General features: G+C 32.9%; 1 protein-coding gene across 1 annotated transcript; it reads right to left on the bottom strand.

Annotated features, from left to right (window-relative positions):
- Nucleotides 1–10,289: 10,289 nt before the first annotated feature.
- On the bottom strand, nucleotides 10,290–26,971 carry LOC129745903 (trans-1,2-dihydrobenzene-1,2-diol dehydrogenase-like). Its single transcript, XM_055739281.1, has 3 exons — nucleotides 26,559–26,971; nucleotides 25,914–26,452; nucleotides 10,290–10,745 (listed from the first exon to the last, which is right to left on the bottom strand). The coding sequence occupies exons 1-3, from the start codon at nucleotides 26,761–26,763 to the stop codon at nucleotides 10,476–10,478; spliced, it is 1,014 nt and encodes a 337-aa protein (XP_055595256.1). The 5' UTR covers nucleotides 26,764–26,971; the 3' UTR covers nucleotides 10,290–10,475.
- Nucleotides 26,972–27,901: the final 930 nt, after the last annotated feature.

Below are 27,901 nucleotides of genomic sequence, written 5' to 3' on the forward strand. Positions count from 1 at the left end.
ACTTTTTTTTTTATGCAATAAATTCTTGCTTTTACTGTGGATGTTTCATTATATGAACTGATAATTTGATTTGAAAAAACTTCCATGTCGGGGAGATTTTATTTTGAATCACAGTAAAAGGCGATAACATAAAAGTGAAATGAAAATTTAATTAGCTTCTAAATTGTGTTTACACCACATATCGTCAAACGGTGTATAGCACAACTATTAGTCATTTTTTTATATTAGTATAATATAATATTATTGGTTATCATTTGATGATAACAAAATGATGATCACTTAGTTTTTCCCTTCGTGAGAAAGTTTATTAAAGTTTTTGATTCTCATAGAAAATTTCAAAAATCAAGCAATAGGGAAGATAAGGACATAATGGCCACCTTGAGAAGAATGCTAATTAAACCATAGAAAACAGCTAAAATTTCATTGTTTCGTGTCCAGACACTAAAAACAATCTTATTTCCTTACAGTCTAAATCATGGAAAAGTAGATAAAACCGTTTGAAAATGTATTTGATTTTTTTTTTTCAAAGTTGAAAATGAGTCACCGTAGGGGCATAGTGAGAACCTCACTGAGGCAGTATGAGCACCATTAATCGGGGCAAGATAAGCATTTTGGCCTCTAAAATCTCGAATCCAACTCGATGAAGTCATCTGAATTATAGAGCTACAGCTTGACTTATTTCATCTGACGATTTGGCCTATTGGTTAGGTTTCGTAGAGGAAATCATTGTACTCGAGTTGTTCCTGGTCATAGTGATTTTTTTTTCATTTACCATTCATGATCGATGCATTTTGCACTAAACGGTGAGTCGTAGATCCATCAAACAAAGCAAAAACAGAACAATGTATGTCAAGCAATTTACACCCACTCATACATTATATTACTGGTGCTTTGTTTGGCAGCTGACGCTACTATCTGTATGAATATTTCAAATTTTAGGATTTTCAATTTTCTTATTTCCTTTTCTCAAAAAATTGACAACAAATTTTGACAAATATTAAAAATTTAAATTGAAAAAATTTTCTTATAAATTATAGAAGATACTCAAATGCGAAGTGATAAGGAAATTTCAGCTTTCACTAGAAATTAAAACTAAAACTAATAAATTATAACGATAATTTTTGCTTCTGGAGGTAAACACTACCCTTAACATTTTTCGAACATAATTAAAGGTGATTACAGGAAAAAAGGAATATACAAAAAAAAACAGTACCAAATCCGAACTGCTATTTCAATATCATTTGACAGAAATATTGCGAAAATAGTTTGTAAATTTCTATGGACATAAATCATGATTTACCGTCTACTTAAATGAACATTTTTTTGTGAAAATTATAAGACTCAACAACGTTTTCCGGGTCAGCTAGTATTTTTAAAATTGAGTTACCAGTCTGGGCTTAAATGCATCAAAATGCAAATCAAAGATTCACCTTTAAAATCTCGTTTCCATATGCTGGAATATGATTGTTTTGAATCACGCGATTACTTATTTCAAAATTCATCCATCCGAACATTAGATTGTTTATTTCAGCTAGTTGAATTTTTTGGTAGTACTTTTACCCCTTAATGTATGTTGTGGCCATGAAAAGCCATTGGTGGACTGTGGGTGCTGCGCTTGGCAAAACGACCACTGGTGGACTCATTCCCCTCGTGGTAGTGAGCCTCTCCTAGACAACCCCTGGTGGCTGTCTCACCAGTGGAGGCAAGTCCTCGGACTGTACCTGGAGGCCAAGGCCGCGTCGATGTGAGCGCTTGGGAAAACAACCACTGACGGCCCGTTCCCCTCGTGGGATTGGACCTTGAGAGACAACCACGCATGGTTGCCCCATCAGTGGAGGCAGGTCCTCTTGACGCTGCTTGGCGGCCGAGGCTCGGGGGGGATCTCGGTTGCCTAGTTCACCGAGATCCAAACTCCTTCAGATAGAGGGCTCTGAAAAGAGCCGATTGTGGCAGCTGGACCCGGGAGCAAGGCGTTGGAGCGAAGCAACGAAGAAAGGAGGCAATAGTATCGGCTTAAACACTATTTATTTCTCTTTTTACTTTTCTAATATTTACATTTTATATACAACTTTGCACTATTTACACTTCCGCCAATCTTCACGGTTTGGCGATTTAATAACGAACGACGACATACGCGCGGCAGCGCGCGTTTTTATACCTTCGGTTTGTCGGCTGCTGCTCGCTGGCCCACGACTGTTCTCTCTTCTCTCGCGCTCTCTTTCCAACTTTCAGTCCGCTCGCCGGACTGAACAATGTATGTTGATAGAAAATAGGTAAAATTTAATTCTAATAGAACCAAAAATAATTGCAATTGGCGCTATATGTGTAATGACTCGACAAATATATCAAACGCTAAAAATTTCACCAATAATTTTTCTGAATAGTGACAAGTGACGAAAATGTAATAATTTTTGATCACTGGAATAAAGCCTTTTATGATCGTTGAATCATCTTAATCTATAATGTACGCACTGCAAAATGACGAACAAATTGTTCCTCAATTTTCACCATCATTAAATTTTTGGTTTTTCACGATAATCAATTTTAAAACACGTTTTTACTTTAAATTGTTGACTTGGGGCGAACAGAGCACACTTTCTCGGGGCACGATGAGCGTTTTCTGCCGTTGCATTTAGCAGCGAATTCAATTTCATGTAGTCAACTGAACGATAGAGCTACAGCATGCCTAGTTTACATCTAACGGTTTGGCCTATTGGTAAGATGTTGAAAAGGTAATCAGTAGGTTCGAGTTCGATTCCTGTTCAAGGAAATTTTTCTTTTTCATTTACCATTCATGATCGATTATTTCTATTGTTGCCTTTCATTACTAGTAGCTTCTTGGCGAGTGACGCAAATCACCAAAAACATAATGAGTGTGAGTGAATTGCTTGAATTCTACAAAAAGACATACATTATTTTAGTATTGCTTTGTTTGATGGATCCACGCCTCATCTTTCAGTGTAAAATACATCGATCATGAATGGTAAATGAGAAAAAAAATTACCTCAAACAGGTGTCGAACCCGACCATACTGATTACCTCTCCGACATCTTACCAATAGGCCAAATCGTCAGACGAAATAAGTCAATTCAGTAGACATCATCGAGTAAAGTTCGCTGCTAGATTCCACGGTAGAAAACGCTCATCGTGCCCCAATTAATGTTGCTTATACTGCCCCAGTAGGGGTTTTCATTATGCCCCTACAGTGACTGATTTTCAGCTTTCGGATTTTTTTTAAAATGCATTTTTAAACGTTTTTATCTACCTTTTCAATTACAATCCAGTTAGGAAATAGACATTTTTAAGTGTCTGAACACGAAACAATGATGTAAGTCACATATTAATAGCTGTTTTCTATGGTTAAATAAGCGTCTTCCTTAAGGTGGTATGCCCTTATATCCCCTACGTCAATTTAATGTCCCATCAATCTTAAAACTTTTGATATGATTATCTGTGGACATTAATTTTTAAGAAGCCATTAATGATGAAAATTTTAAATGCCCCAGTTAACGGTATTGTTCATTTAAAATCGTGCTTAGACATAATGGGTCACCCTATATTATGAATCAGGAGGAATAGAAACCTAAAAAAGGTTTATTTTAAAGCTAGCATCGGATGGAAGTGAATATTTTCATGAGAATTTCGATAAATATATCCGCCTGAAGCTGTTCTGTAACATTGAATGAAAAAAAGACTCCCTGAAATATTAAAAAAAAACTAACAATCTTTTCAAACAGCCCACATGCCGATCCATGATGCGATAATTTCATGAATACATACATTTCATGCTGTCCGTTAGCTTGAAGCATTATGATCCATGTGTTTTTGTGAATTTTAAAAACACCAAAAAAAGGTAAATTTGTGAAAAAAGACTCCCGTTATCGAATCAACAGCTCTGGAATGTGACAGAAACTTATTTCAAAATCAATTCCATCCATAATAAATTTCTCAATTTTTATGCGACTAGACTTGATTAACCGCTGCCTGCGGAATATCATCCGCGCTTGGTGGCCTGGCAACTGAATCTCGAATGAGGAGTTACATCGCCGGTGTCATCAAAGGGCGCTAGAAATCGAGATTCGGGAACGTAAGTGGAGATGGATTGGGCACATGCTGCGAAAAGATGAAAACGAGATTTGCAGAGAGGCGCTAGATTGGAATCCAGAAGGTCATCGAAGAAGAGGCAGGCCCAGAAACTCGTGGCGACGAAGCCTAGCCGCTGAAATCCGAACTGTCGACGAGAATCTTGACTGGGACCAGGTGAAGACGCTGGCTCCGGACCGTCAACAGTGGAGGTCTTTTACCACGGCCCTATGCACCGGAGGATCGGCGCGGGATCAGTAAGTATGTAAGTAGACTTGAATTCCCAACTATTAACTACATTGTAGTTCTTTGGAGTGGTTAAATCAATAGAAAAAGAAATAAAAAGTGATATTGAGTAAAAATGTATTGAATCGTAGAAAAAAATTAGTTCAGTCTGTGGCATAATGCACTGTTTCTTACGTAATGAAATAATTTGAACTTAATTCTTCCCTGGAGATAAAATTGCAAAATATTTCAAGAAAAAATATTCGACACTTTAACTAGCTGCTGACCAATGGGTTGCAAATGTTTAGTTTTCATACTTGAACTTTAAATATAAATTTGTAGTTCTAAGTTTTAGTTCAAGTTGTAAGCTAATTAAAATTCTGAATTCGATGGTATAAGTTCAAACATGACATGATCTTATCATAACCAAAGATTTATAATTCTTGTTATTTGGAGTTTAACCACTAATCCATGCGAGCCCTTTGAAGTTTTTATTAAGTTTATTGCTAATTCAGAATGGTTAAACCAGTTTTTTTAATTCCTTAGTATTGAAAAAAAAATATTTATATTAAAATTATTTGATTTGTTGGCTTCAAACTTTCGGTAAGAGGTACATAAAACTACAGTGAGCGAAATAAGAATAGCACCACTATGTGTTTTGCTTGTTAAAATATTAATGTTTGAAAATCACCAAAATTTTCTTCTATAAATTGTTTTGAATTGTTTAACGGATAAATCAAGCATAAGTTTACTTTTTTTGGACGTTGCAATTGGCGTTGAGGACCAAAACTATGGAAAAAGGGTGCGAAATAAGAATAGAACCACTTGTGTTTTTTCAACAAAAACAAGATTATTTCTAAAAATTGACTTTATAAAAGTGAATAATAATGCTTCTACGAATTATTTGAATGGTTTACTGCATTCTAAGGAGTTTTCTAGAATAACAAAGATTTTCGAAGGTTTTAAAATAGTGTTTAAAGAGACGCTCTCCTAGAACTAAGGAATTTGATATTTGAGCTGTAATTCTTTACCAAACTACTTACTTTCTTCATTAAAATGACGTGAAATGATGAATCAAACATTTTCGGTTTATTTTAAATCAGAAAAAAACAGGTTGGTATTCATAAACTTAGATTTTTTTTCAATAAATATCACTTTTTCCAGTTTCAAGTCATAGATGGCAGCACTATCTTGCCGTTAATACCAAATTAAGTCTCAATATTGATTTTTCAGGTTTATTTAGGCCCAAATTCATCATTTCGATGTAGTTTTCCAACACAGTTTTGTTGGAGTTCACGCTGCAGAAATCTTTGCCGGATTTGCAAAAACAAACACCAGCACAAGAATATAACACCGCCATAATTCCTGCATATCTCAACTTCCGATTCAATTTCAAATCATACCAATAATACTGCTAGTTATCTGGTTCATCAAGCTCCATCGGAAAGTACAAAATTATTCTGATTATCGGTCCAAGAAATTCACTTTTATGGGTTCATGATGAAATTCTTATTTTTTGATATTGTGATCTTAGAATTTCCAAGGCGGTCACACGATACCAAGTACTTATTTCTTGACCAAAATCATCCAGCACACCTGAATTAATCCCAGATATTCGAAAATGAGCATCAATTCGGTTTAATTGCAAGATAGTGCTGCCATCTACGACTTGAAACTAGAGAAAAAGCGTTCGACTATTTAAAAAGATTAGTATTTTTGAATTTGAAGCCTGTTTTTTTATTCAAATTCAGCATCAAATCTATGTTTCGTCAATTTGCATCATACTTATGAATGATAATGAAGAAATAAAGCAGTTTGATCAAATATTATAGCTCAAGTATCAAATTCCTAAACGCTAGAGGAGCATCTCTTGAAACCCCTTTTTAAAACCTTTGAAAATCTTCGAAATTCTAGAAAACTCCTTAAAACACAGTTATCTATTCAGATAATTCATAGAAGCATTATTATTCACTTTTATACAGTCAATTTTTAGAAATAATCTTGTTTTTGTTGAAAAAACACAAGTGGTTCTATTCTTATTTCGCACCCTTTTTCCATAGTTTTGGTCCTCAACGCCAATTGCAACGTCCAAAAAAAGTAAACTTATGCTTGATTTATCCGTTAAACAATTCAAAACAATTTATAGAAGAAAATTTTGATGATTTTCAAACATTCATATTTTAACAAGCAAAACACATAGTGGTGCTATTCTTATTTCGCTCACTGTATTTCCTTAGAAAATAATAAATATATCAACACATTTTAATTTTATGCTGTACAGGGCTGAGAAATCTGGGGGATGGAGAAAAGAGTTATAGAAGAAAGAGAAGAGAATAGAAAAAGAGCCAAATTTGATAAAAGTTTCGATCGGATAAATACAGTTACATTCTTTAGTGATTGGCCAAAATCGTGATTTCTATAAATTCAATGATGAAATACTTAATGAAGAGACTTGACAAGGAAAACTACCTTAGTCATGTGAAGTTAATTGAACTCATAAACTATTAGAAACATGTGTTAATAAACATGTCAGAAAATAAGCTCGCTTCCGGCGTAATTCAGTCCTGAATCATTCAATGCCTAAGACATTTTATTTTAAGACACTATATGACGTTTCCACATTGATTTTAATTTTAAATTTCGGTTTGCAATTCAATCAACTTTTTGAGTTTCAAATCTTGACACCAAAAACCCTACCTCGTCTTTATATTGGATTTTTATTAAGAAATGTAACCAAACAAGCAAAGAATAAAGCCAAAAATTATAAAAATTTTCAAATTTTCATAACAAATTCTCTGCTCATATAAAGTATTTTTCAAAAAATCCATTCCAGCTTCAATTTTATTTATAGTTTCTTGTGTTTCTTTATACTCAATTCCACATTCATATGATTAAAAAAAAAACACAATGCCACCAAATAGCTGGAAAACATGAAAACATGACAAAAAATTTTAACCATTTAAAAACTTTTAATGAAAAGTTTTCAATTTTTTATCAAAATTTTCTAAAACCGTAAGTAATTTTAACTTTGACGAAAAAAAGTTAGATAAGTTTTCTATTTGTTTGCTTTTCCCTGTTTAAAATATGAGAATATCAATGATTTTTTCAAAAGAGTGAATTTTTAATATTTAAAAAATCAGAATGTCAATCATTCAAGGAATAGGTTATATTAAATAAAAAAATTTAAAACTTTCTTGAAAAATGTCAGAAGTTCTTTTTATGAATGATTTCCAATTTTTTAAAATAGTAGAGTTGATTTTTTAAGATCATCATTATGATCAAAATATTTTTTCCTCATTAAATTTTAAATTTTTTTTTTCACGTACATTTGTAAGTTCATCAGTCATTTATGACTGATTTGACTAAACATTGATTCATTTTTAAACAATCAAACTCTTCATAACCAAAACAAGAGGCGATAGACGAAATCATTGTAAATTAATTGTTTTTATTAGTGCTTAAAATAGTAAGATGTTTTTATAGAAAAAAAAATCTTTTAAAATGTTAAATGTTGTTTTTGAAAACATAGTTTTCTTTAAATTTGAATTAAAAAATCACATTTTCTACCCTTTTTCTTTGTCAGGACCCAACATTTCCATCGGCGACAAAAAAAAATGGTCAAAGTATGAAAATTTAAGCTGTATAATATGCACTTGGAAGTTTATAATCGTTTTACCTCTTTTTCATCTTAATTGAATCGATCATGACTTTTAAGTTAATCTTCGAAAAGTTCCATAAATGGTTACAAGTAGCAACTTTAATGCTAATTTTCAATGCTTTTGAAGTTCCTCTTTCAATATTTTCAACAAAACGTAAGTTTGTTTTTGTCTTTTTTTTATCAGTTTCCTATTGATCATTAAGAAATCACCCATTTTCCATCCTAAACTTTTATAAGAAGAATTTCATAATAAAATATCATCTTTCACTTTCATCACTGGAACTCCTTAAAAAAATTTTAATTTTTATTATTGTGATTTTATTCTCACGCTAGACTTTAAGCACAAAAATTTTGTCGATCTCAAATTTCACCTTTCGATTTCGCTCTTTTCCCTCACCAATAGATGTGTACACCTCTTTTAACTTTCATTTTTTTTTAAATCTTATTAAAAAAATTAAAGGAAAAAAAATTATATAATTGATTCAATAGTTCGAACGAAAAATGTTGAAAATACTTGTTCTACATTTTTTGAATAAAAAAATTGATTTGAAAAAAAAGTTCCAATCAATGACTCTGGGAAAACCGAATGATGATCCTTTGTGATGGATTAATCGAGTTTTTTGCCTGTTCAATTCCCAAAAACTCAGGAAAAAGGATACATATTTCTCGTTTTTAATAAATGGTAATTTCGCTTTCCAATAGCCTGAATAAAAAGTGTGATTATAGTGTTATCGTTTGTTAAAATGTCCATATCATAAAAGAGTCAGACCTTTCTGATTATGTACACGTGATAAAAAATGTCTGCAATTTTGTGGCCTGATTTCAATATTTCGTAGATATGTCTACCCTTGGAACGTCTACTTCAGGAATAGAATTTTAAACAACTAAATAGCATATCTTAAGTCTCTTCGCAATGTAGGAGACATTACACATTTACGGATACCAGAATCACCATCACGTATAGTTTTCCTTGCATTATTGGCCTTGAAAATTTATATCAGGATTCAGATTTTATTTCTTTTTAAATCTGGTGTTATATTTTTGTATATTATTTCTGTGCACTGATTTTTATGTCTGAAACTTTAAATTCAACCAAATTACTAGTTCAGAAAAAGGAACATTATTGGACTTGACTGGATTTACTGTGCATTTCTGGTATATTATTTCGAACTTATTTTGAATTTCGAGGCATCCCTCATGGGCACGACCATTGCACGGGCCTAATGTTAAAAGTGGTGTGAAAACCGTTCATTTCAATCGAACAATAATAAACTCAAAATCCAGTCAAAGTTGAATTTATGTGCAAGAAAATCTGACAAAAAGTCGAAAAAAACAGCTACTTTTGAAAATTCGTCGAAAATTCTGTGTTTCTTATTTTGAACATTTGAAAATGCAAAAATGTGTCCAATTACATAAACTTTCCAATATTCTTTTCAAAATTTATCTGGTATGACTTAAACAATTTTGACGGTTCATTGATTGAAATGTACGGTTTTTACACCACTTTTTTACACTTATTACACATGACCTTAAAAATAAAAAATAAAAATAATACTTATATGCCACGTTTATTTTCTAACATCAGCTTTCTTGAAAACTGTGTGGATTTTTTTTAACAATCCGTAGCTGGTCTACAGTCTTTCATCCGAAGCAGGTTTTTCTGAGTTTTTTCTTAGACTTTGGATAACGGAAAACTTAAGTGTTGTAGGTGAATATTGTCTGGAAAACATATTTGAGGTTTCCAAAACTATAAATTTACCAAATTTATAGTTTTTGAAACCTCAAATAACCTAAAATTGCTTGAAAAATAAGAGACATAAAACGGTTTTAAGAGAAGGTTCACTCAAGTTCTGAGTGATAAGAGTTTTTTTCTGGGCTTTCAGGGTTCGTCCATGTTCTCGAGGACTTTTTTTTTGTTTGGATGCACCCGAACAAAGTTACAAGTCGCCAAGCTTCCTATAGTGTCATATTGACAAAAAAAAAGAGCAGATTATGGTTAAAAGATTGAAAAAAGTCCTTTAAAATAATTGAAATATGCCAAAAAACTTTCATTTTTTCAAGTTGGTGATCCCAAACTTCTGGCGGGAGTGTATGTGCTAGATGTAGTAATTCAGTTGTAAAATGATGTAGGATAAAATATTCAATACAAAATTTGAAGGACCTACCTTTAAACGATGGCTTAACCAATCAGCAAACAGAGACTTTCCATTTCATTTCCCATACTTTACCTTAATATAGATAATTCGTTGATAATTCTATTATGTACCAATGAAAAGCGTAAGCATTATGATTATACCTTTTTGATTCCAATAAAACCGTCTACCAAATCGCAAATTTCATCATTTATTCAAAAATCAACATCTAATAACAATGATTAAGCAGAAAATTTGCAATCATATTTGATTGGTGGAAACCACCCAGCCAACGAATCGCTCGATGATGCCAATCTGCACGAGTGTGGCAAGCAACTGCTAATATAAAAGATGCAATAAAAATAACCACCCACTGATTACGCTTTGAACTGCGCGTCCTCCGGGAACTGAACGCCAATTTGTTGCCTTATCTGGTCCTGGATGCGGGCAATCAGCAAACTCTCGCCGTGGGGCACCGTTTCCGATTCGAGTCGGCCCTCCCGGATGCAGCGTCGCGTTTCCTCCGCCTCGAAGCGCAAACCGCAGCTGTTGGGGAAGTTGAAGGAGTGCGGCGCCGGCGGAAGCGGAAACTCCTTGTGCGATCCATCAATATCTGTCAGCGAGACGGGACACCAGAAATCGTGTAGCTGCAAGATGGATCGAGAGAAAACCAAAAAAAAAAAAAAGAGTGGGGAAAGGCGAAAGATGTAATGAAAAATATGCTCCAGTAAGTAATTGCTTTCAACTTGGCGCAGCAGCAGCAACAGCAGTTTATAATCCTGTCGAACCTCGTGAATCGATCAAACGGGATTCTTTCCGCTGGTTACGCAATTTGATTTATCCAATTTAGGAATTTCATTGTTTCAGGGTTTTTTTTTCGACCGAAGGAGATGAATGGACGAAGATAAATAATCGGATGCAATATTTATGGACCCGCGCTCATTATCATAAGTCAAATACCAAGGAGCGATTCACAGTATCTAGAAAAGTATTCAATTAATTCAATGTTTTATTTTTTATTAATTTGGTAAAAATACGTAGAAAATATCAGACCATGCTACGCTTGAATTGTTCCAAATGATTTATAAGGTTCTGATAATGACTGTTTTTTTTTTTCAATTTGAACGTAAGTACTTTTTATATGCAAACCTACCACATTGTAACTATGAAAATGATTTTATTCTTACGTTACAATATGTTTTGAAAACAATAAAAATAATAGAAATAATAATTATAATAATGTGCTCAGTTAAACAACTTCTTTCCAACAAAGGTGCGGCTTCAATGAGCATTATGAAAAAGTTACAAAGAGCATCACCTCGAGAAGTCGGAAATGCTGTCTTCGGATGAAATATTTGTCATAGTTAAAACTTTAAGAAAAACCGTTTTTGGAAGAAATCGGTCGAAGAAGACCAAAGTTATTTATGAAACACTGGATTTTCATGTTCCTCCCGAACGAAATGTCTCAAAATCCCATATAAACTTTAGGCTCGTTGAGCGACTCCTTCCCGTGATCCGATCTGGCCCAAATTTGGCATGAGACCTTGTACTAGGCCTAGGATCAATTTAAGCCTGCAGCGCATAACATTTCACAAGTTTGAAATTTCTCATACAAATTTTTGGCAGTCTAATTGTTTATTGTTTATTGTTTATTGTTTATTGTTTATTGTTTATTGTTTATTGTTTATTGTTTATTGTTTATTGTTTATTGTTTATTGTTTATTGTTTATTGTTTATTGTTTATTGTTTATTGTTTATTGTTTATTGTTTATTGTTTATTGTTTATTGTTTATTGTTTATTGTTTATTGTTTATTGTTTATTGTTTATTGTTTATTGTTTATTGTTTATTGTTTATTGTTTATTGTTTATTGTTTATTGTTTATTGTTTATTGTTTATTGTTTATTGTTTATTGTTTATTGTTTATTGTTTATTGTTTATTGTTTATTGTTTATTGTTTATTGTTTATTGTTTATTGTTTATTGTTTATTGTTTATTGTTTATTGTTTATTGTTTATTGTTTATTGTTTATTGTTTATTGTTTATTGTTTATTGTTTATTGTTTATTGTTTATTGTTTATTGTTTATTGTTTATTGTTTATTGTTTATTGTTTATTGTTTATTGTTTATTGTTTATTGTTTATTGTTTATTGTTTATTGTTTATTGTTTATTGTTTATTGTTTATTGTTTATTGTTTATTGTTTATTGTTTATTGTTTATTGTTTATTGTTTATTGTTTATTGTTTATTGTTTATTGTTTATTGTTTATTGTTTATTGTTTATTGTTTATTGTTTATTGTTTATTGTTTATTGTTTATTGTTTATTGTTTATTGTTTATTGTTTATTGTTTATTGTTTATTGTTTATTGTTTATTGTTTATTGTTTATTGTTTATTGTTTATTGTTTATTGTTTATTGTTTATTGTTTATTGTTTATTGTTTATTGTTTATTGTTTATTGTTTATTGTTTATTGTTTATTGTTTATTGTTTATTGTTTATTGTTTATTGTTTATTGTTTATTGTTTATTGTTTATTGTTTATTGTTTATTGTTTATTGTTTATTGTTTATTGTTTATTGTTTATTGTTTATTGTTTATTGTTTATTGTTTATTGTTTATTGTTTATTGTTTATTGTTTATTGTTTATTGTTTATTGTTTATTGTTTATTGTTTATTGTTTATTGTTTATTGTTTATTGTTTATTGTTTATTGTTTATTGTTTATTGTTTATTGTTTATTGTTTATTGTTTATTGTTTATTGTTTATTGTTTATTGTTTATTGTTTATTGTTTATTGTTTATTGTTTATTGTTTATTGTTTATTGTTTATTGTTTATTGTTTATTGTTTATTGTTTATTGTTTATTGTTTATTGTTTATTGTTTATTGTTTATTGTTTATTGTTTATTGTTTATTGTTTATTGTTTATTGTTTATTGTTTATTGTTTATTGTTTATTGTTTATTGTTTATTGTTTATTGTTTATTGTTTATTGTTTATTGTTTATTGTTTATTGTTTATTGTTTATTGTTTATTGTTTATTGTTTATTGTTTATTGTTTATAAAAAAGACCATCTGACGTAAGTGTCTTAATGGTTTACTTAAATCTAGGTCTATCTAAACTTACATTTTGAGTTTTCTAGCAGTTTCTTAACTGGTCACTTATGTTAGATTCGATCAAGCGCTTAAATGTTGCAGTTGAGACATTAAAGTCAAAGAGAGCATAATGGCGTAAGAAGCTAATTTTTGCGGAACGTAAGGGGTCGTTGCTGCCATAGCGTGTATTTCTCGATTCCAGTGAAAGCCAGTAACGGTTTCGCAGAGCTCTTTCTGGGGCATAAATGTTACAGCGGGAGAATATCCAAGAACAGACGATTTCGTTTCTGAGAATTTTCGCTTCAAATAGTGATTGACCGATGGAATGGCGATCCGACAGCGTGTGAAGGCCAAGCAAAGCGCAACGTTGTGCGTAAGGTGGCAGGTTTCGAGGATTATCCCACGGTAGATCACGCAGAGCATAACGAACGAGCACACTAGGTTCCACAGAAGAAACAATAATAATGTTTATTCTTTAGTACAAAATATTCAATTTACCCATACAAACCTTAAAGTTAAAATTTACTTATGTGAACGTTACTTGACAATTCTGCAAAAAAATCCTGGATGAGTTTTGAACCAAAGCGAAGCTTTTAGACCCCAGGATTCGGGAAATTCAAAAATGACACCAAATCGACTCAATATTAAAAATATTTCATCCGAAGACTGCATTTCGATTCAAATTAAGATAAAAAAGTTATAAATCTTAAAAAAAATAGTTATCTTTTATAAAGATGATATTCATCACTATTAATGAGAGAAACTGATAAGAACATTTTGACGCAGCATTTAAAGTGATGAATATGAACCAGAAAAAAGTTACCCCACCAGTCTAAGGCTATGATCATTTAGTATCCGGGCACTTTATTTTGGTGATAGCTGCGTTAATAGAGCTCGGATATGCAAAACTTTAGTAGCGTTGTGTTGGTTATGAAAAGGACTATCTTGCCTATTTTTGATAGATTTTTAAGTTTACGTGTGTATGAGATATTTACTATGCAAAAATACATGATAAAAATAATTTTGCACAAATTTGCTCCTTTTGCGCATTTTGTGTCTCGAAAATTCTTCATTGTTGACTCAAAAGCTCATGAACTGTTGATTCTTTCTGATTTTTTTTCGTACCAAATGGTTAATAAGTATGAGGAGCCACTCTAGGATCCACACGAAGTTCAAATCAACCATCGGAGTGCAACTCTTGATCTTAAATATGGTTAAAATTTTGGTTATTTGGGATAACTGAATGAAGACTCCCTAAATAATGCAAAAAATCCATTTCCGGCAGAGGCAAAAAGTGTTGCCTGACTAGTGGACACCAAGTAAATAACTAATAATCATCAGATCCAAAGATCGCAATCTGTGCATCCGGTTTTTACGAAATATGACAGATGTGTTCTGATGGACAAAAAATTTATGTTAAAACCGGATTTAAGAGATCAATTTCTTCGAGATACCAAATCATGAGAAGGTTCCAACCAGATTCCAATTGCTTTTTCCAGGTGAGTTTGTGTAAAATACCATGATTTTGCAAAGGTTTTGGTTCTGTGGTAAAAAAAATAAATCAAAACATGACTGAAAAAAGTGTGCAAAGATAAAAAAGAGATTTTATGAAAAAGTTAGAGTATTTCTTGAAATCATTGATAAATATTTTTTTTTATATTTTTAGTTTAAATGTCATATTAACACCTTCATTTCCTTCATAGAAAGTTTTTCGATCAAATGAATAGATTTTAAAATACACACGTTTGTAACTGCCCGGATACTAAATGATCATAGCCTTAATAACTTTTTTTCTCATCAGTCGAATTGAAATACAGTCTTCGTATGAAATATTTGTCATAGTTTAGGCTCTAAAAAAAACCGTTTTCAAAACAAATCGACCTAAGGGGACCAAAGTTATTTACAAAAAACTGGATTTTCATGTTCCTCCGGAACTAAATGTCTCAAAATCCTATACAAACTTTAGGCTCGTTGAGCGACCCCTTCCCATGATCCCATCTGGCCAAAATATGGCATGAGACCTTTACTAGGCCTAGGATCAATTTAAGCCTGCAGCACATAACATAACACAAGCTTTAAATTTCCCATACAAATTTGGGGCAGTCTATTTAACTTTTTGAATTTTTTTTATATTTTTGATGAACTTAGTGGCATTTTAGAATCTTTGATCAAAAAATCGATTTTGGATAAATTCAACAACTTGGTTGTACATTGTTTTTTATTTTGCTCAAATTTCAAATTTTGAAAGTGTACAGGATTTTTCGACCAGAAATTTAAATACTTTGAAATTTTTTGCAGGTCTTCCTTAGGGGGCATCCATAAGTTACATAATGCAAAAAATACACTTTTTTGACCACCTTCCTCCCATATGTCACAAATCGTAACGCTTAGACGTACCCCCTATGAAAATTACGTAACGCTGATACTTAACCGCCCCCCCCCATCTTCTCATGTTTTTAAATACTGATTTTCGAAGATAAAAAAAAATTTAAACATAAAACTTTTTAAAGGTTCTTCAAATCTATACAAATCGCTTCTTAATACTCATTGATGATAACTCTTTGATAAAATTAATTGATTGTCTTTTTGCGAGTTGCTTTGTGCTTGTTCACTGATGGTCTATCTTGTTTACTTCATTTTGTTCATGGAGCATAAATTTTTATGTAAAATATACTCCACTTAGTAATATTCGTCGAAGTAATCAATATTGCATTCTATAAATCAATTGAGAGAAAAAAGTAAAATTTCCGTCTTGAGGTTGAATTGAGTTTTTGGGGGTAAATGTACCTAATATTCGATTTTCAACAAATATTTCTTGTTTATTCAATACACATTTTAAGGAGTCTATCTCAGAATCTTTAAATAGAAAAAATCACAAACCACCTTCAACCATTTTCAAGCTTACAAATTTTAAGCTGATTTTGGTTTGCTTATCATGTGCAAAATTTGCATGACATCAATAAAGCTATTAGTTACGATTAAGTAAACTGAAATTTTTAAGGAAAAAATCGTTACGTAACGATGAGCATACCTCCCTTCCCTCCCCTATGTCACAATTTGTAACGCTGGAGCTTACTCCCTCCCCCCCCTAGGAGCGTTACGTAATTTATGGATGCCCCCTTACCCAAAACACGATATCGAAAAATGTCTTAACATGACATAACACACAAAACTGATTTAAATATGAATAATTTTGCAAAACTGACATAAAATCACCATAAAAGATAGAACTAACTAAAAATAACTTATAAGAAAAAAAACAAACACAAATTTTACAAAAACTTGACTTAACAATGGCAAAAACCGAGAAAAATGACAGCAAGTTACCATTAAAAATATCAAAAATTTTTTTTTCCAAAAATCCAAAAAGATATGGCAGGAACTACACAAAATGACAATAATTAAAAAAAATCATTATGTAGTTCTGTAGATGTTGCATTTGGCCAAAACGCTAAATCGAGGCATTATCATCTTTAAGAATTATGAAAGATCGATTGATATTATGTTTGATTAGAGAGATTTCAAATTTAACCCTCGTTTTATAAAGTTACAAATTTACACAATTAATGTATGGAAAAATGGAAAAATCGTATTATATTTTAATTTTTTTTTCTTGATGTACTTATCATTTTCATCTGTTTTAAATTATTTTTAAAGAAAAATAAAAAATCATAAACGAAGGGTTAAAGGTTAATTATACTGTATTATGAAAGAAAATATGACAATGTAACCCCATATTTCAAGGTGGTCAAGGATCGAAGGTGGTTAGTATTCGATGAAAAAAAAAACCTTCATTGTTTATTTCATAACTGGAGTTGATGGTCTATTTTGATGTCTCCAGATTACTTCAGATGAAAGTTTCAACAAACATAGAAATAGAATTTAGTACATATAGTGATACAGACGGTACTTCGAAATACTCTTTTAAGCTGATTTAAGATTTTTCATGTAGAAGTTCAATACCTAACGTTACATTTCGTTTCATTTTTCAGATAAGTTTCCGTGATTACAGAGAGGGTCCCAAATCAAACGTACGCAAACAACCTTTCTAATAATATTTGGTTCCTTTTGCTTAAAAAGTATTCAATTTATACCAAAAAAACTTGTACGGAAATCCTCCTTTTTTTCATCCGATTTTCAACTGCTGGAAAGATCCATTTTTTCCGTAATAAAAAATCATATCATGCCAATTTTGGTTCAATTCATCGTCCGCTGATCCCGGCAGTAAATTTTCAACCACTGATACCGATTTTTGATTTGTTTTCCCTTAACTTTCCCTTTTCTTAAACACAATTTTTTGTTTTTCAACATAATCGTAGAAAATCATTACTGGTACATCACGACCGAATTCTAACAATACAGTAGTTTTTCGATATTGGCCCTTATTCTGCGCCGCGCATGAGGTGACGATTGTCACCTCACCTCGAGTCACCGTGAGATTTGTCACCTTATTCCCGGAGTCGTTGTGGGTAAAGTGACAGAGGTTCACTCTAGGTGAGTGACCGAATGAACACATCTGTCAAAATGGTAGAATGTTGCTGGTGTTGTTTGGATTTTGCTCTCGCTTCGGATTTTCCGAAGTAAGTTTTTAGAATTTCGGGTTAGAATTTCGGTTCGAAAATGGCCATCATCGGATGGTACGGTTACAGCAAGCTGCTTCTGGAAGAAAAACGGACGATTTGTGTGACGTAAGTGGAAATTTCGTTCATCAAAGCTAAGTTCGGATCTGGGTCATATTGCCGGGGAAAAAAATCAGATGCCGACGGCTGCTGCTCCAAAAACCCAGCGCACAAAAAGGCGGTGTTTGTTAAACATTTCCAAAGGTTTATCAGGTATGTAAAATAATTTGTGTTTTGTACCTGAAACTGTTCGATCATCCAAGAGAAGTTAAGTTTTTTTTTTCGTTTTCAGTAATGGCGAATGCTGCCGGTTTATATATTTTCCTCAACTGAAGTTACCCCCGTGGCATGCCGGAAGTTGTTTCGCCTGCCAGATAGGAGATCATGGAATGCCGAGCATTTATCGAAACCAACGAAATAGCAGCAGCAGCAGCATCAGATTCAAACGACAAATTTCGGTCACATAAACCTAAATCCGGTTTCTTTGCATAGCATATTATTAAAAAGTGAAAATAAAATTAAAAGTACTATAATATTTGAATTCCAAAGTTTTCGTCATTTCATCGTTTTAACGGTTCGAAGAACAAACTTCAATTAAATCTGAATTTTAGATTTCATTAGAAGATCATACTTTCCATTCAGTATTCCAATCCAAATTACAAATTTAAGATAGCAATGAAAAAGTTTCAATATATTTAAAAATCATAATTGCTAATAAATTTGCTTAATTTTATTTCCAAAACTATCATTCATTAGTATAATTAACCATTTAGAGCCTAACATTGTGATTTACATAAATTCTCGATTAAATTTCTATCTCGTCACCACCTGAAAAGGTACCGACAATTGTCACCTAAAATCGTCACCCGAATGCGACGATTCTCACCCACGGTGACTACGAGAATAGGGTAAGAACTCACAAAGTTCATCCGAAGTGACGTTCCTCACCTAAACCGACTGCTGGAATAGAGTGACTTGGGTGACTCTACTATCGTCACGTCACTCGAGGCGCAGAATAAGGGCCATTATCACTATTTGATTTTATCAGTACTCGCCAAATTTAAGCTCGATTTTATCACCGTTATTGTTTCGAATTTATCACCCTTTTTAGAAATCATTCAGAAACCAGTTCCAGGACCTTAATTTTATTTCAAAAGTGTAGAGTGTCTTTATTCATGATATTTTAAGGTTTTATGTTATAGTATATAGGTAATTAATAATAAAAAAATGCTTTTGAAATAACTGTATAGTGTTTAAAATCGTCACTTGGATTTAAATAGATTTGTAATAATTAACATAAGTATTTTTACGTCACGCTAATGTAAGTATTTTAATTTGTGCTTGATCAGCCGCTCTTAAAAAGTAAACTTTTTTGGTTATGCGAATCATATAAAGATATGGGTGAATTTATGCGTTTTTGCAAAAAGCTAAGTGTCTATGATTTTATTTTTTAACTTGTTTATTTGATAGGGTCGTGTACGCAATCCTGATTGGACAGCTTTTGGTCTAAGGACTTAGATTTCTGGTTTTTTACATATAAAAACAGTGGTTTTTTGCCCATAATGCAAATTTCGAGAACACACTTTAAAAGTTGAGAAAATTTCAAACCATTTTTCAAAAAGGTTAACTTTTAAGTTAATTAAAGGTGTAAAGATTAAAACAATGAAATTTGAAATTTGAAATTTTCAGAAGAAAATTTTTTGATGCAGATTTCTTTGAATTTTTATTCAAAATCGACATAAGAGATAACGACTGTTAAATTTCCAAAAAAATTAAATTATTCACTTTAATTAGATAAAATCCAGCAAATTATTATTCAACATATTAATTTCAAGAAAAAAAAATTAAAAAATTGCTTGAAGGAATAATAATTTTAACTGAAATCGTTCTTTTGTGTTTAGTAAAATTTGATAATAACATCTTATGATCAAAATTTATTGATACAAAACGTTTCCACTACTGAAAATGTTATTAATTATTGCATAAAGACAATAAAAATACTTTTTCCCACTTTCATTTTTAGTTTCACGGTGAAATTTTTTTTGACCGTGATAAAATAGAAAAACTACTGTATTCATACAAATGTCATCTCTTAAGACTTTTGGAATACAAAATTTTCTCGGAGACGAAATAAACACGACCGACTTGTTGAATAGGAAATGAATTTCAATGCAAACAAAAATGCATCATTTGAGCCAATTTATATGTTCCTTGAATTATTATTTTTCATTAAAAAAATACTTAAAATGTGGTCAAACTTGATTTTCTTGGAGGTGCGCTTATGTTTTGACGCTATTTCGTATGTATTTCACGAGAAATCTTAGGTTGCAGGAAATTTTATGCTAAGATATAAAATGATTTTTTTTTATTTTCAAATGGGATTTTCACCAATCACCAATATGCTTAGGAGAATATGAATTACACGAGAAAAAAAACAAGAGAAGAAAAAACACGAAAGAAAGCTCTCACAATAAAATTCCTATCAGATTCCATGACGTAGTTTTCAAAAAGCTGTGGGAAGTCTTAGGAGATCTCTGAAGAGTTTCTTAAAGCTATGTCTATAAGGTCAAATAAAACTATTCTGTTGGATGTTTCATTATAGCTAAAAGAATTAATTTTAAAAACGATGTCAAGTCAAGGCCAACTTGTCCATATGCTAGCTTTAAAAAAGTTGTTCTAAAGCATAGAATGTGCTTTGACTTATAACGTAGCTTTAGGAAATAGTCTTAAAGCATGGATCACTACAAATCTGGACGCACTATTTATTTTACCATAGTGCTCCTAGTTGTCGGATCTGGAATGTTTTGGCAGCACTTCGTAGAGGAATGTTTCTTCTACCAGTGCTGAAAATGTCATTACGATTCGTTTTGTTTCAAAAAAGTTACACGTGATGGAAGCCGCGAGATGAAAATAAATTTTGAACACCCACTTCAAAAACCCGACGTGGTAGGGTTCAAAAATCGCGAAATCGTTAAAAATTGTCAAATCAACCGTGTGTAGCGTTCTCAAACGTTTCCGTGAGATGCGTACTATAGATCGGCAGGTTCATACCAAGCGTTATAGTGGACCTAAGAATCAGAAACTGCATTTGAAGGTGTTGAGAACGATCAAGGAAAACACAGGGTAGTCGGACTATGACATTGCCAAGAAATTCAACGCCAACCGGTGCACCGTCAGCAGAATTCGTCTACGCGAAGGAATACGATCCTATCGGACCAGTAAGCAACCAAACCGGACATTGAAGCAGAATTTAGTAGCCAAAGGACGTGCCCGCAAGTTATACAAGAAGATTCCAACGAAGTTCGACGGATGCATCCTCATGGATGACGAAACGTACGTGAAGATGGATTTTGGGCAGCTTTCTGGCCAAAAATTATGTAAAGCCACTGTAGTGGTGCACTGCACTGGTCATGGTGATGTCCCCGGCAACTTCAAATTCGTTTTTGCTGATAAGTTTGCAAGAAAGTGTTTGATCTGGCAAGGTATTTGCAGCTGCGGAAGAAAAATTCCGGTTTTTGTGAAAAACAAGACCATGGACTCCGAAATTTACAAGGAGGTATGCCTGAAAAACTTTTTTTTTCGTAAATTAGATCTCACAAAGGACTAGTTAAGTTTTCGCCAGATTTGGCAAGCTGCCACTACAGCTAGGAGGTTCTACAGTGGTATTGGACCAACGGGTGGATTTTGTCGAAAAGGACATCAACCCACCCAACTGCCCTCAATTCCGCCCTATCGAAAAATTTTGGGCAATTGTCAAGCAGAAGATGAAGAAGAATGGTAGGACGACTCGGGATGCAACAGAGATGAAGAGATTGTGGAACAAAATGGCCGCTGAGGTCAGCGAATAGGGTGTTCAAACTATAATGAGTGATACTCAACCAAAAGTTCGAAAACTCATCAAAACAACATCGGAATAATTTTTTTATTACTTTTCCTTTAAAGTGCAATAAAAACCCTACATTTCAAGTACAAAACATTTTTATTTCGTTTACATAGCTCCGAGATAGACCCGTTTTAATGCGTCCAGATTTGTAGTGATCCATGCTTTAAGCGAGCTGTGAAGGTTGGTATAAAACTTAAATTGTTACTTGGCCAGTGAACTTTTTAAAAGTTTTTCTAGAGAAAAAGCGGGAAATATTGAGAAAAAAGCAGGATTGATGGTAACTCTACCTTAGCTTGATAAACGACCAAAACTTCTGTAACTTATATTTTGTGAGATTGATAGAAATAAATGGGAGATAGTGGTCTTTAATAAGCGGAACCGAAAATTAGCCGAACTTTAAAATTTGCTAGTTTAATCAAAATTAAGCGGCAAAATTAAACCGCTTAAAACAAGTAAGCAGACTAATAAATGAGCGATTAGTGGATTATCGCTTTTGTGTCGAACACTATTGGGCAGTCATTTGTTCATTATACTATAACTATCAAATAATTAACACTAAAAGTTATCCTACATCTAAAAGATTTACTATCGCTCTTACTTAAGCTTGCTAAATTTCCCAGTTTTTATCCGGGTTTAGCCGGATATATAATACAACATTTGGGAAAAGTTCTGCCCAGTCCGAGAGTCCGAATTTCATTTAAAATGCCCAGATTTATTCAATTTTTTTGTCCATTCATGCAAAAATAAATAAATTGTGTTGTAAAAAATTTTTTATTCATTTGTTCCAAACAATGTTTTTTGAGCAAGTTTTATAAAAATAACCACAGAAGGATTTTTGAAAGCCTTGAAAACGATAAAAATTCTGCTCATGAGTTTCGATGATAAAAAATTATTATTTTTTCTTGATTTTTGTTTAGTAATTTTTCGTTAAAGTACCGTCATCTGTAAAAAACATTTTTTTGGTTCGTTAATTTTTTTTAAATAAACATAACTGTTGGAGTAAAATAAACATAACTTCCACAGTTTCTAACCAACTTTGATACTTAACCACTTGAAATCTTTGTTTTTAAATCAAATTTCACCTCCAGAAAAAAAAATAAATTGACAAATATCATCAATACAGTTAATTATACACAGAAATGAAACTGGAGTGATCGATGGAAAATTTATTCAACTTCAATTTTCAAAGAATAGATTATAACTTGATAACAGGCAAATTGAGATATTTGGATCGTAGCACAAATTCAAAATTTCATGTTTAAAGTATATCTCAAAAACTGTTCAACTGAGATTTTTTTGAATTTCATTTTCGGATTCTGCACCCGACTTTGAAACAAAAATTTCACAATTTCACAAAACAAAACACATTTTTTTGTAACTTTTGTAAACTAGTGCTATCGATGGATTGGAATTAGTTCTTGTTTTCTCTGAAAGGTGGCAAAAAAAATCTAACTTTTTTCAGAAGCAAGATACAGGCATGGATTGTTCTACAAAGTTGTTGATCGTATGAATATATAAACTTTGAAGAATTTTTTTAAGCTATAAGTTGTTTGCTTATCTTGTAAAAAAAATATAAATAAAAACATGAAAAAACTATTTGTTCTCACTTATTTCCGTTTTTAGCTATACAATATTTTCAAGTTCCACAGTACTCGATTGAAATAGACTAAAATGAGGTATTCTACCGAAAAACTTATCCGTTTTATAGATTTTTTCTGCCATAATCACAGTAAATGGGTGAGAATAATACATTTCTCAAATTGCAATAACTTACTCAATCGCAGTTTTGCGTACCGTAATCCGGGGTAAGATTGATCACTTGTTTTTAAAATATTTCGGTTGCAGAGATTTATTAGACTGGTCGATTTCGTCTCTGTTTAGAATTTCATGCTTTGGGGTAAAATTGATCAGTCTCTATTTCGACTGTTTTAACGAACTTTCTTGATCAAAAAGGATGCAAAACACTTCTGCATTTCTTTGTTTCTACTGTTTTCCATTTTATGATTTACTGGAATTTCACATATTGTCGGAAATTGGAGGTCTTTTAAAATTTTTTTAATTGAAATTAAATGCAATTTTAAGATCCAAAATCGGTCCAGAAGGTTGTGAGTTGCACCCGGATGAAGAATGCGTTGTGACGTCACAAAATTTATTTACTTTTTTTCGAAAGCGTTCAATACTTTTTACTTCAACACTATTATCGCATTTTTCAATATAAGTTTAACACAACAATGCGCTTCAATAAACGAATTCTATTATCAGATTTTTAAGAAACTAAAATGACCTTGAGAATAATTAAAACAAATCAGCCGATAGGGACTTCAGAAGTTGGTGCAAAACTTCGTTTTCATGTTCCTTCCAAACCAAATTTCTTATAATTCCATACAAATTTCAGGCTCATTTTGCCATCTATTTCCGTGGTCCAATCCCCAAAATTTGGCGCAGGACTTTGTGCTAGGCGTAGGATCTATTGAAGCTTGCAACTTATAAGATTTCCATAAGTCGGCTGATTTAGGTACTCTTTTGTCCATTAACTAACTTTTAAAAGATCGAAGGCTTTTGAAATTATCATTTAGGAATTTCCTTTGCAATTAAAGATTAAATGATTCAAATACACATTTCAACGCGTTTACGAATGAATATTTCCTAGCATTATTTTTTTTTTTAAATGATAATCACATAATCGCACAAAAAAAAATCGAATAAAATTGATGTGAGCAGTGTTGCAAACCTTTTCTGCTTATCTGAGCCTTCGAGATTCAACTCCCCTCGTTTATTGTGAATAAATGGATCGATTTCATCACCAAATCACATTATTTATTGAGTTTTTAAGCATTTAAAGTAAATTAATTATTAATTTTCAGATTATACTTTGATTTATTTCATGTAGCTGACCATAAAATTTCGTGACATCACAACGTTTTGCAAAACACTGCTCAAAAAACTGGTGCGTTGTGACGTCACGAAATTGAATCGCTTTAAAATAAATTGAAATCAAAATTTGACAAAATTAAAAACAGCGATTTGTTGGTTGTAATGAGTCAATACTTTTCTGAAATTTTCACATAATTTGATCGAACAAAAGAGCAGAAAAATGCGGTGTTGTACAAAAAAAAACTGAAAAATGGGAAAAGAGGCGCGTTGTGACGTTACGATTCCTTTTGCTTGTATTTTGTTTAGTATTTGTTCTAAAAAAATATTTTTAGTTTCAATCAACTTAATTTTTTTCAATGTGCGATATGACTTGTAAAGCTTACATACAATATACCTAAAAATTTTTACAGACGTTGTGACGTCACGCTGGAATGGATCATAAATGGATAGCGCAAATATAGTCGAGTAACATTGTCCAATACACCGATGAGCTACAACCAATTCTCGGAACTGCAGTCAACTTTGACTACAAAATTGTGATTCCTGACCCACTGTGTGTCGAAGGTTGTCGGAAATTGGACCACAAAAAAGGTTATTTACACATTAAGGACCGCGAAGAAATGTACGCTAGGAAACACCGAAATTCGACACTCTATATAAGGGTGGCAATGGATGTATGGGAAAAAATTCATGATCGAATTTTTTAAAACTGACCATTAACATTTTAAAATTGACCCAAAAAATAACCTGTGCAAGATTTCAGCTCAATCATACTTGATTTAGGGGTGCCTGAAAGCGCTCAAAGTTTCGGTCTTTTTAACCGTCAAAAATCACCAGGGACCAAAAGAAATTTGAAAAATCGAAATTTAAATTTCGATGCCAAATAACTAAGAAATGGTGTTATTTCAAGAATAATTTTTTGAACAAAAGTCGACTTTCTGGCACTTGGTTTTCCGAATAAACGGCCGGTTTACAACCATGACAATTTTCCTGCTGAAATGTTGAAATTCCCAGTTTCTCGGTGGCGTGTTGATATTTTAAAGATTTTCCCGATGTTCTCAGTTTGCAAGTAACCCTGCAAATCCACGGTTAACCCATCATCAGAAATCCACTCTATTGGATTAATTTTGAAAACAATATCTTATTCAGTTGAAGAAAGGGTTGGCAAAAGTTGATACTGATCAGTTTCTAATGACCAACTCATTAGCAAACAGACTCAAGATGAGGTTGTCATTGACGGTGACAAAACACGCCCTAGAAAAGCAATCCGAGAAGTAGTCCCATTTATCGGTCACTGGTGGCCCTCAAACGGTCACACTAGGATGGTCGTCAAAGTAAACACTCACCGTGAAAGTGCCCTTGCTGCCCCGAATAACAGCCTTGTTTTCCAACTTTTTCAGTCCACTGGTTTGCATTTTGGCAACGCCACCCCCAGGGAAGTGAAGCTCGGCGGAAACTTCCATATCGACTCCTTCCTCGTTCAGCTGACCCTTGGCCACCACTTTTGTGGGAGCGCCACGGAAGGCCCACAGAATAACTTGAATCGTGTACACGCCCAAATCCAGCACGGTTCCCCCACCGAGACCTTTCAAACGCAACCGGTCAACGTCCGACAGGTAGAAGCCGAACTGAACGTCCACCTCTTTGATCTCGCCCAGCTCGCCGGAATCGATGCGTTGTTTCAGCAGAATGTAACTCGGGAAAAATCTGGACCAAATTGCTTCCATCAGGAACAAGTTTTTCTCCTTGGCATGAGCTAGCAACCGTTTCGATTGGCCCTCATTCATGCAGAGTGGTTTTTCGCACAGGACATGCTTGCCATGGTCCAACATCATCATTCCGATTTCGTAGTGGGTCGTGTTGATGGCTCCAATGTAAACCACATCTGCGGTAGACGGAACCGAACGGAAGAAACGAAAGTCAAACTACAACCTTCCTTCCTAGTAGGTACTTCTGAACACGTCGAACATCGACAATCACACCCAACTTACCGACATCGGCATCTTTGGCCAGCGATTCATAGCCCTCGTAGGCTTTGGCTATTCCGTGGAGTTTTGCAAATTTCTGAGCATCGTCCAGCTTCCGGGCACTAACGGCCACCACCTGATGATCTTCCTTCGGCCAGGTGGACAGGGCATTAGTGAAATCGTGCGAAATTTTACCAGCACTAATGATTCCCCAGCGAAGCGGTGCCATTCTTTCAAGTTGGAAGCTGTAATTCAGCAGAACCTTCTTCTGACCGGAATGGAAGCAAAACAAAAACACAGCTGATTGAAAGACGAACGGATTGAAAGGAACGAGAACGCAAGCGCCGCAAAATTTGTCGAACCGGTTTCCGCGAAAGGTGTCGTGCAACTGACGGTGATAGAACTCAAGGGAGAAAATAGCTTCACTCTACATATATGGTTGATAGAATTGATACAGGAACTAATGTGACGACGATAAGCACCTACTTGAAGCTATGAAGTAAACAAGTGGATTGTTTGCTTAGGTCTATATGTAAGCTTATTGATAAGCTATTATGAAACAACCGGCACAATAATAGATACGTTGTTGAACAATTATTGTTTGCTAAGATGAGAAGGCTTGAGTTACCGTTACCATGCTTATTCCAGACCAGAGAGCTTATGTGATAATTTTGATTGCATACTTCACGGCGTTTTATTCTGGAGCTTCTGCCACTAACGCATTGAAAATTGAAACGGTTTTAAAATGATGATGCTTCACAACGCACATGATCATATGATTATTCTGAACAAGTCCAGAGAACAACTCAAAAATTATATTGATAGTTGTTTCACTTATATCTTTCAAATAATAACACGATAAAAGACTGAAAAACCTAGAAAATCGAGAAAATCATTGATGTGCTTATTTTATTTTTATACTAGCAGACCCGGTAAACTTCGTCTTACCATGTTCAATTTGGAGCCCATTTTCTATTTTTCCTAGTTTTCTTTACATATCCCTTCTTTCCCTTTACTCGAGTCGTCCCGCTCAATTCTATCAAAATTAAACCAAAGAATTTAAACTCAACGGGTCTTTTCAAATTCAATTTTTGTAACTTGTTCAATGAATAACTTTATGTTGATAATATGTATGTTTCATTCGCTGTATTCCATTCAGTAGATTTATTCCGTTTTGTTGTATTGTTTTTAATATCGGGACAATTTTTGGAGTATTTGCCGAATATTTTGCCTAACGCAGCGCTTTATGCTCCCAATTAGCTTTGGATGGTGTATTTTTTTAGAGCTGAAGATATAAAAAACATAAAAAAAGATTTTTTACTAACCATTTTCAAACAGTTTTTTATTCACCATCCTCATCCTTCGAA

This window comes from Uranotaenia lowii, chromosome 2 (genome assembly GCF_029784155.1).
Source record: "Uranotaenia lowii strain MFRU-FL chromosome 2, ASM2978415v1, whole genome shotgun sequence".
Classification (NCBI taxonomy): domain Eukaryota; kingdom Metazoa; phylum Arthropoda; class Insecta; order Diptera; family Culicidae; genus Uranotaenia; species Uranotaenia lowii.

Excerpts from the sequence above, each read along its gene's own strand:
- LOC129745903 (XM_055739281.1), bottom strand. The coding sequence starts at position 26,763 with ATGGCACCGCTTCGCTGGGGAATCATTAGTGCTGGTAAAATTTCGCAC. Across the intron at positions 26,453-26,558 it reads GGCCAAAGATGCCGATGTCG|ATGTGGTTTACATTGGAGCC; the intron begins GTAAGTTGGGTG and ends CGTCTACCGCAG. Across the intron at positions 10,746-25,913 it reads GCAGCAAGGGCACTTTCACG|CTACACGATTTCTGGTGTCC; the intron begins GTGAGTGTTTAC and ends TCCATCTTGCAG.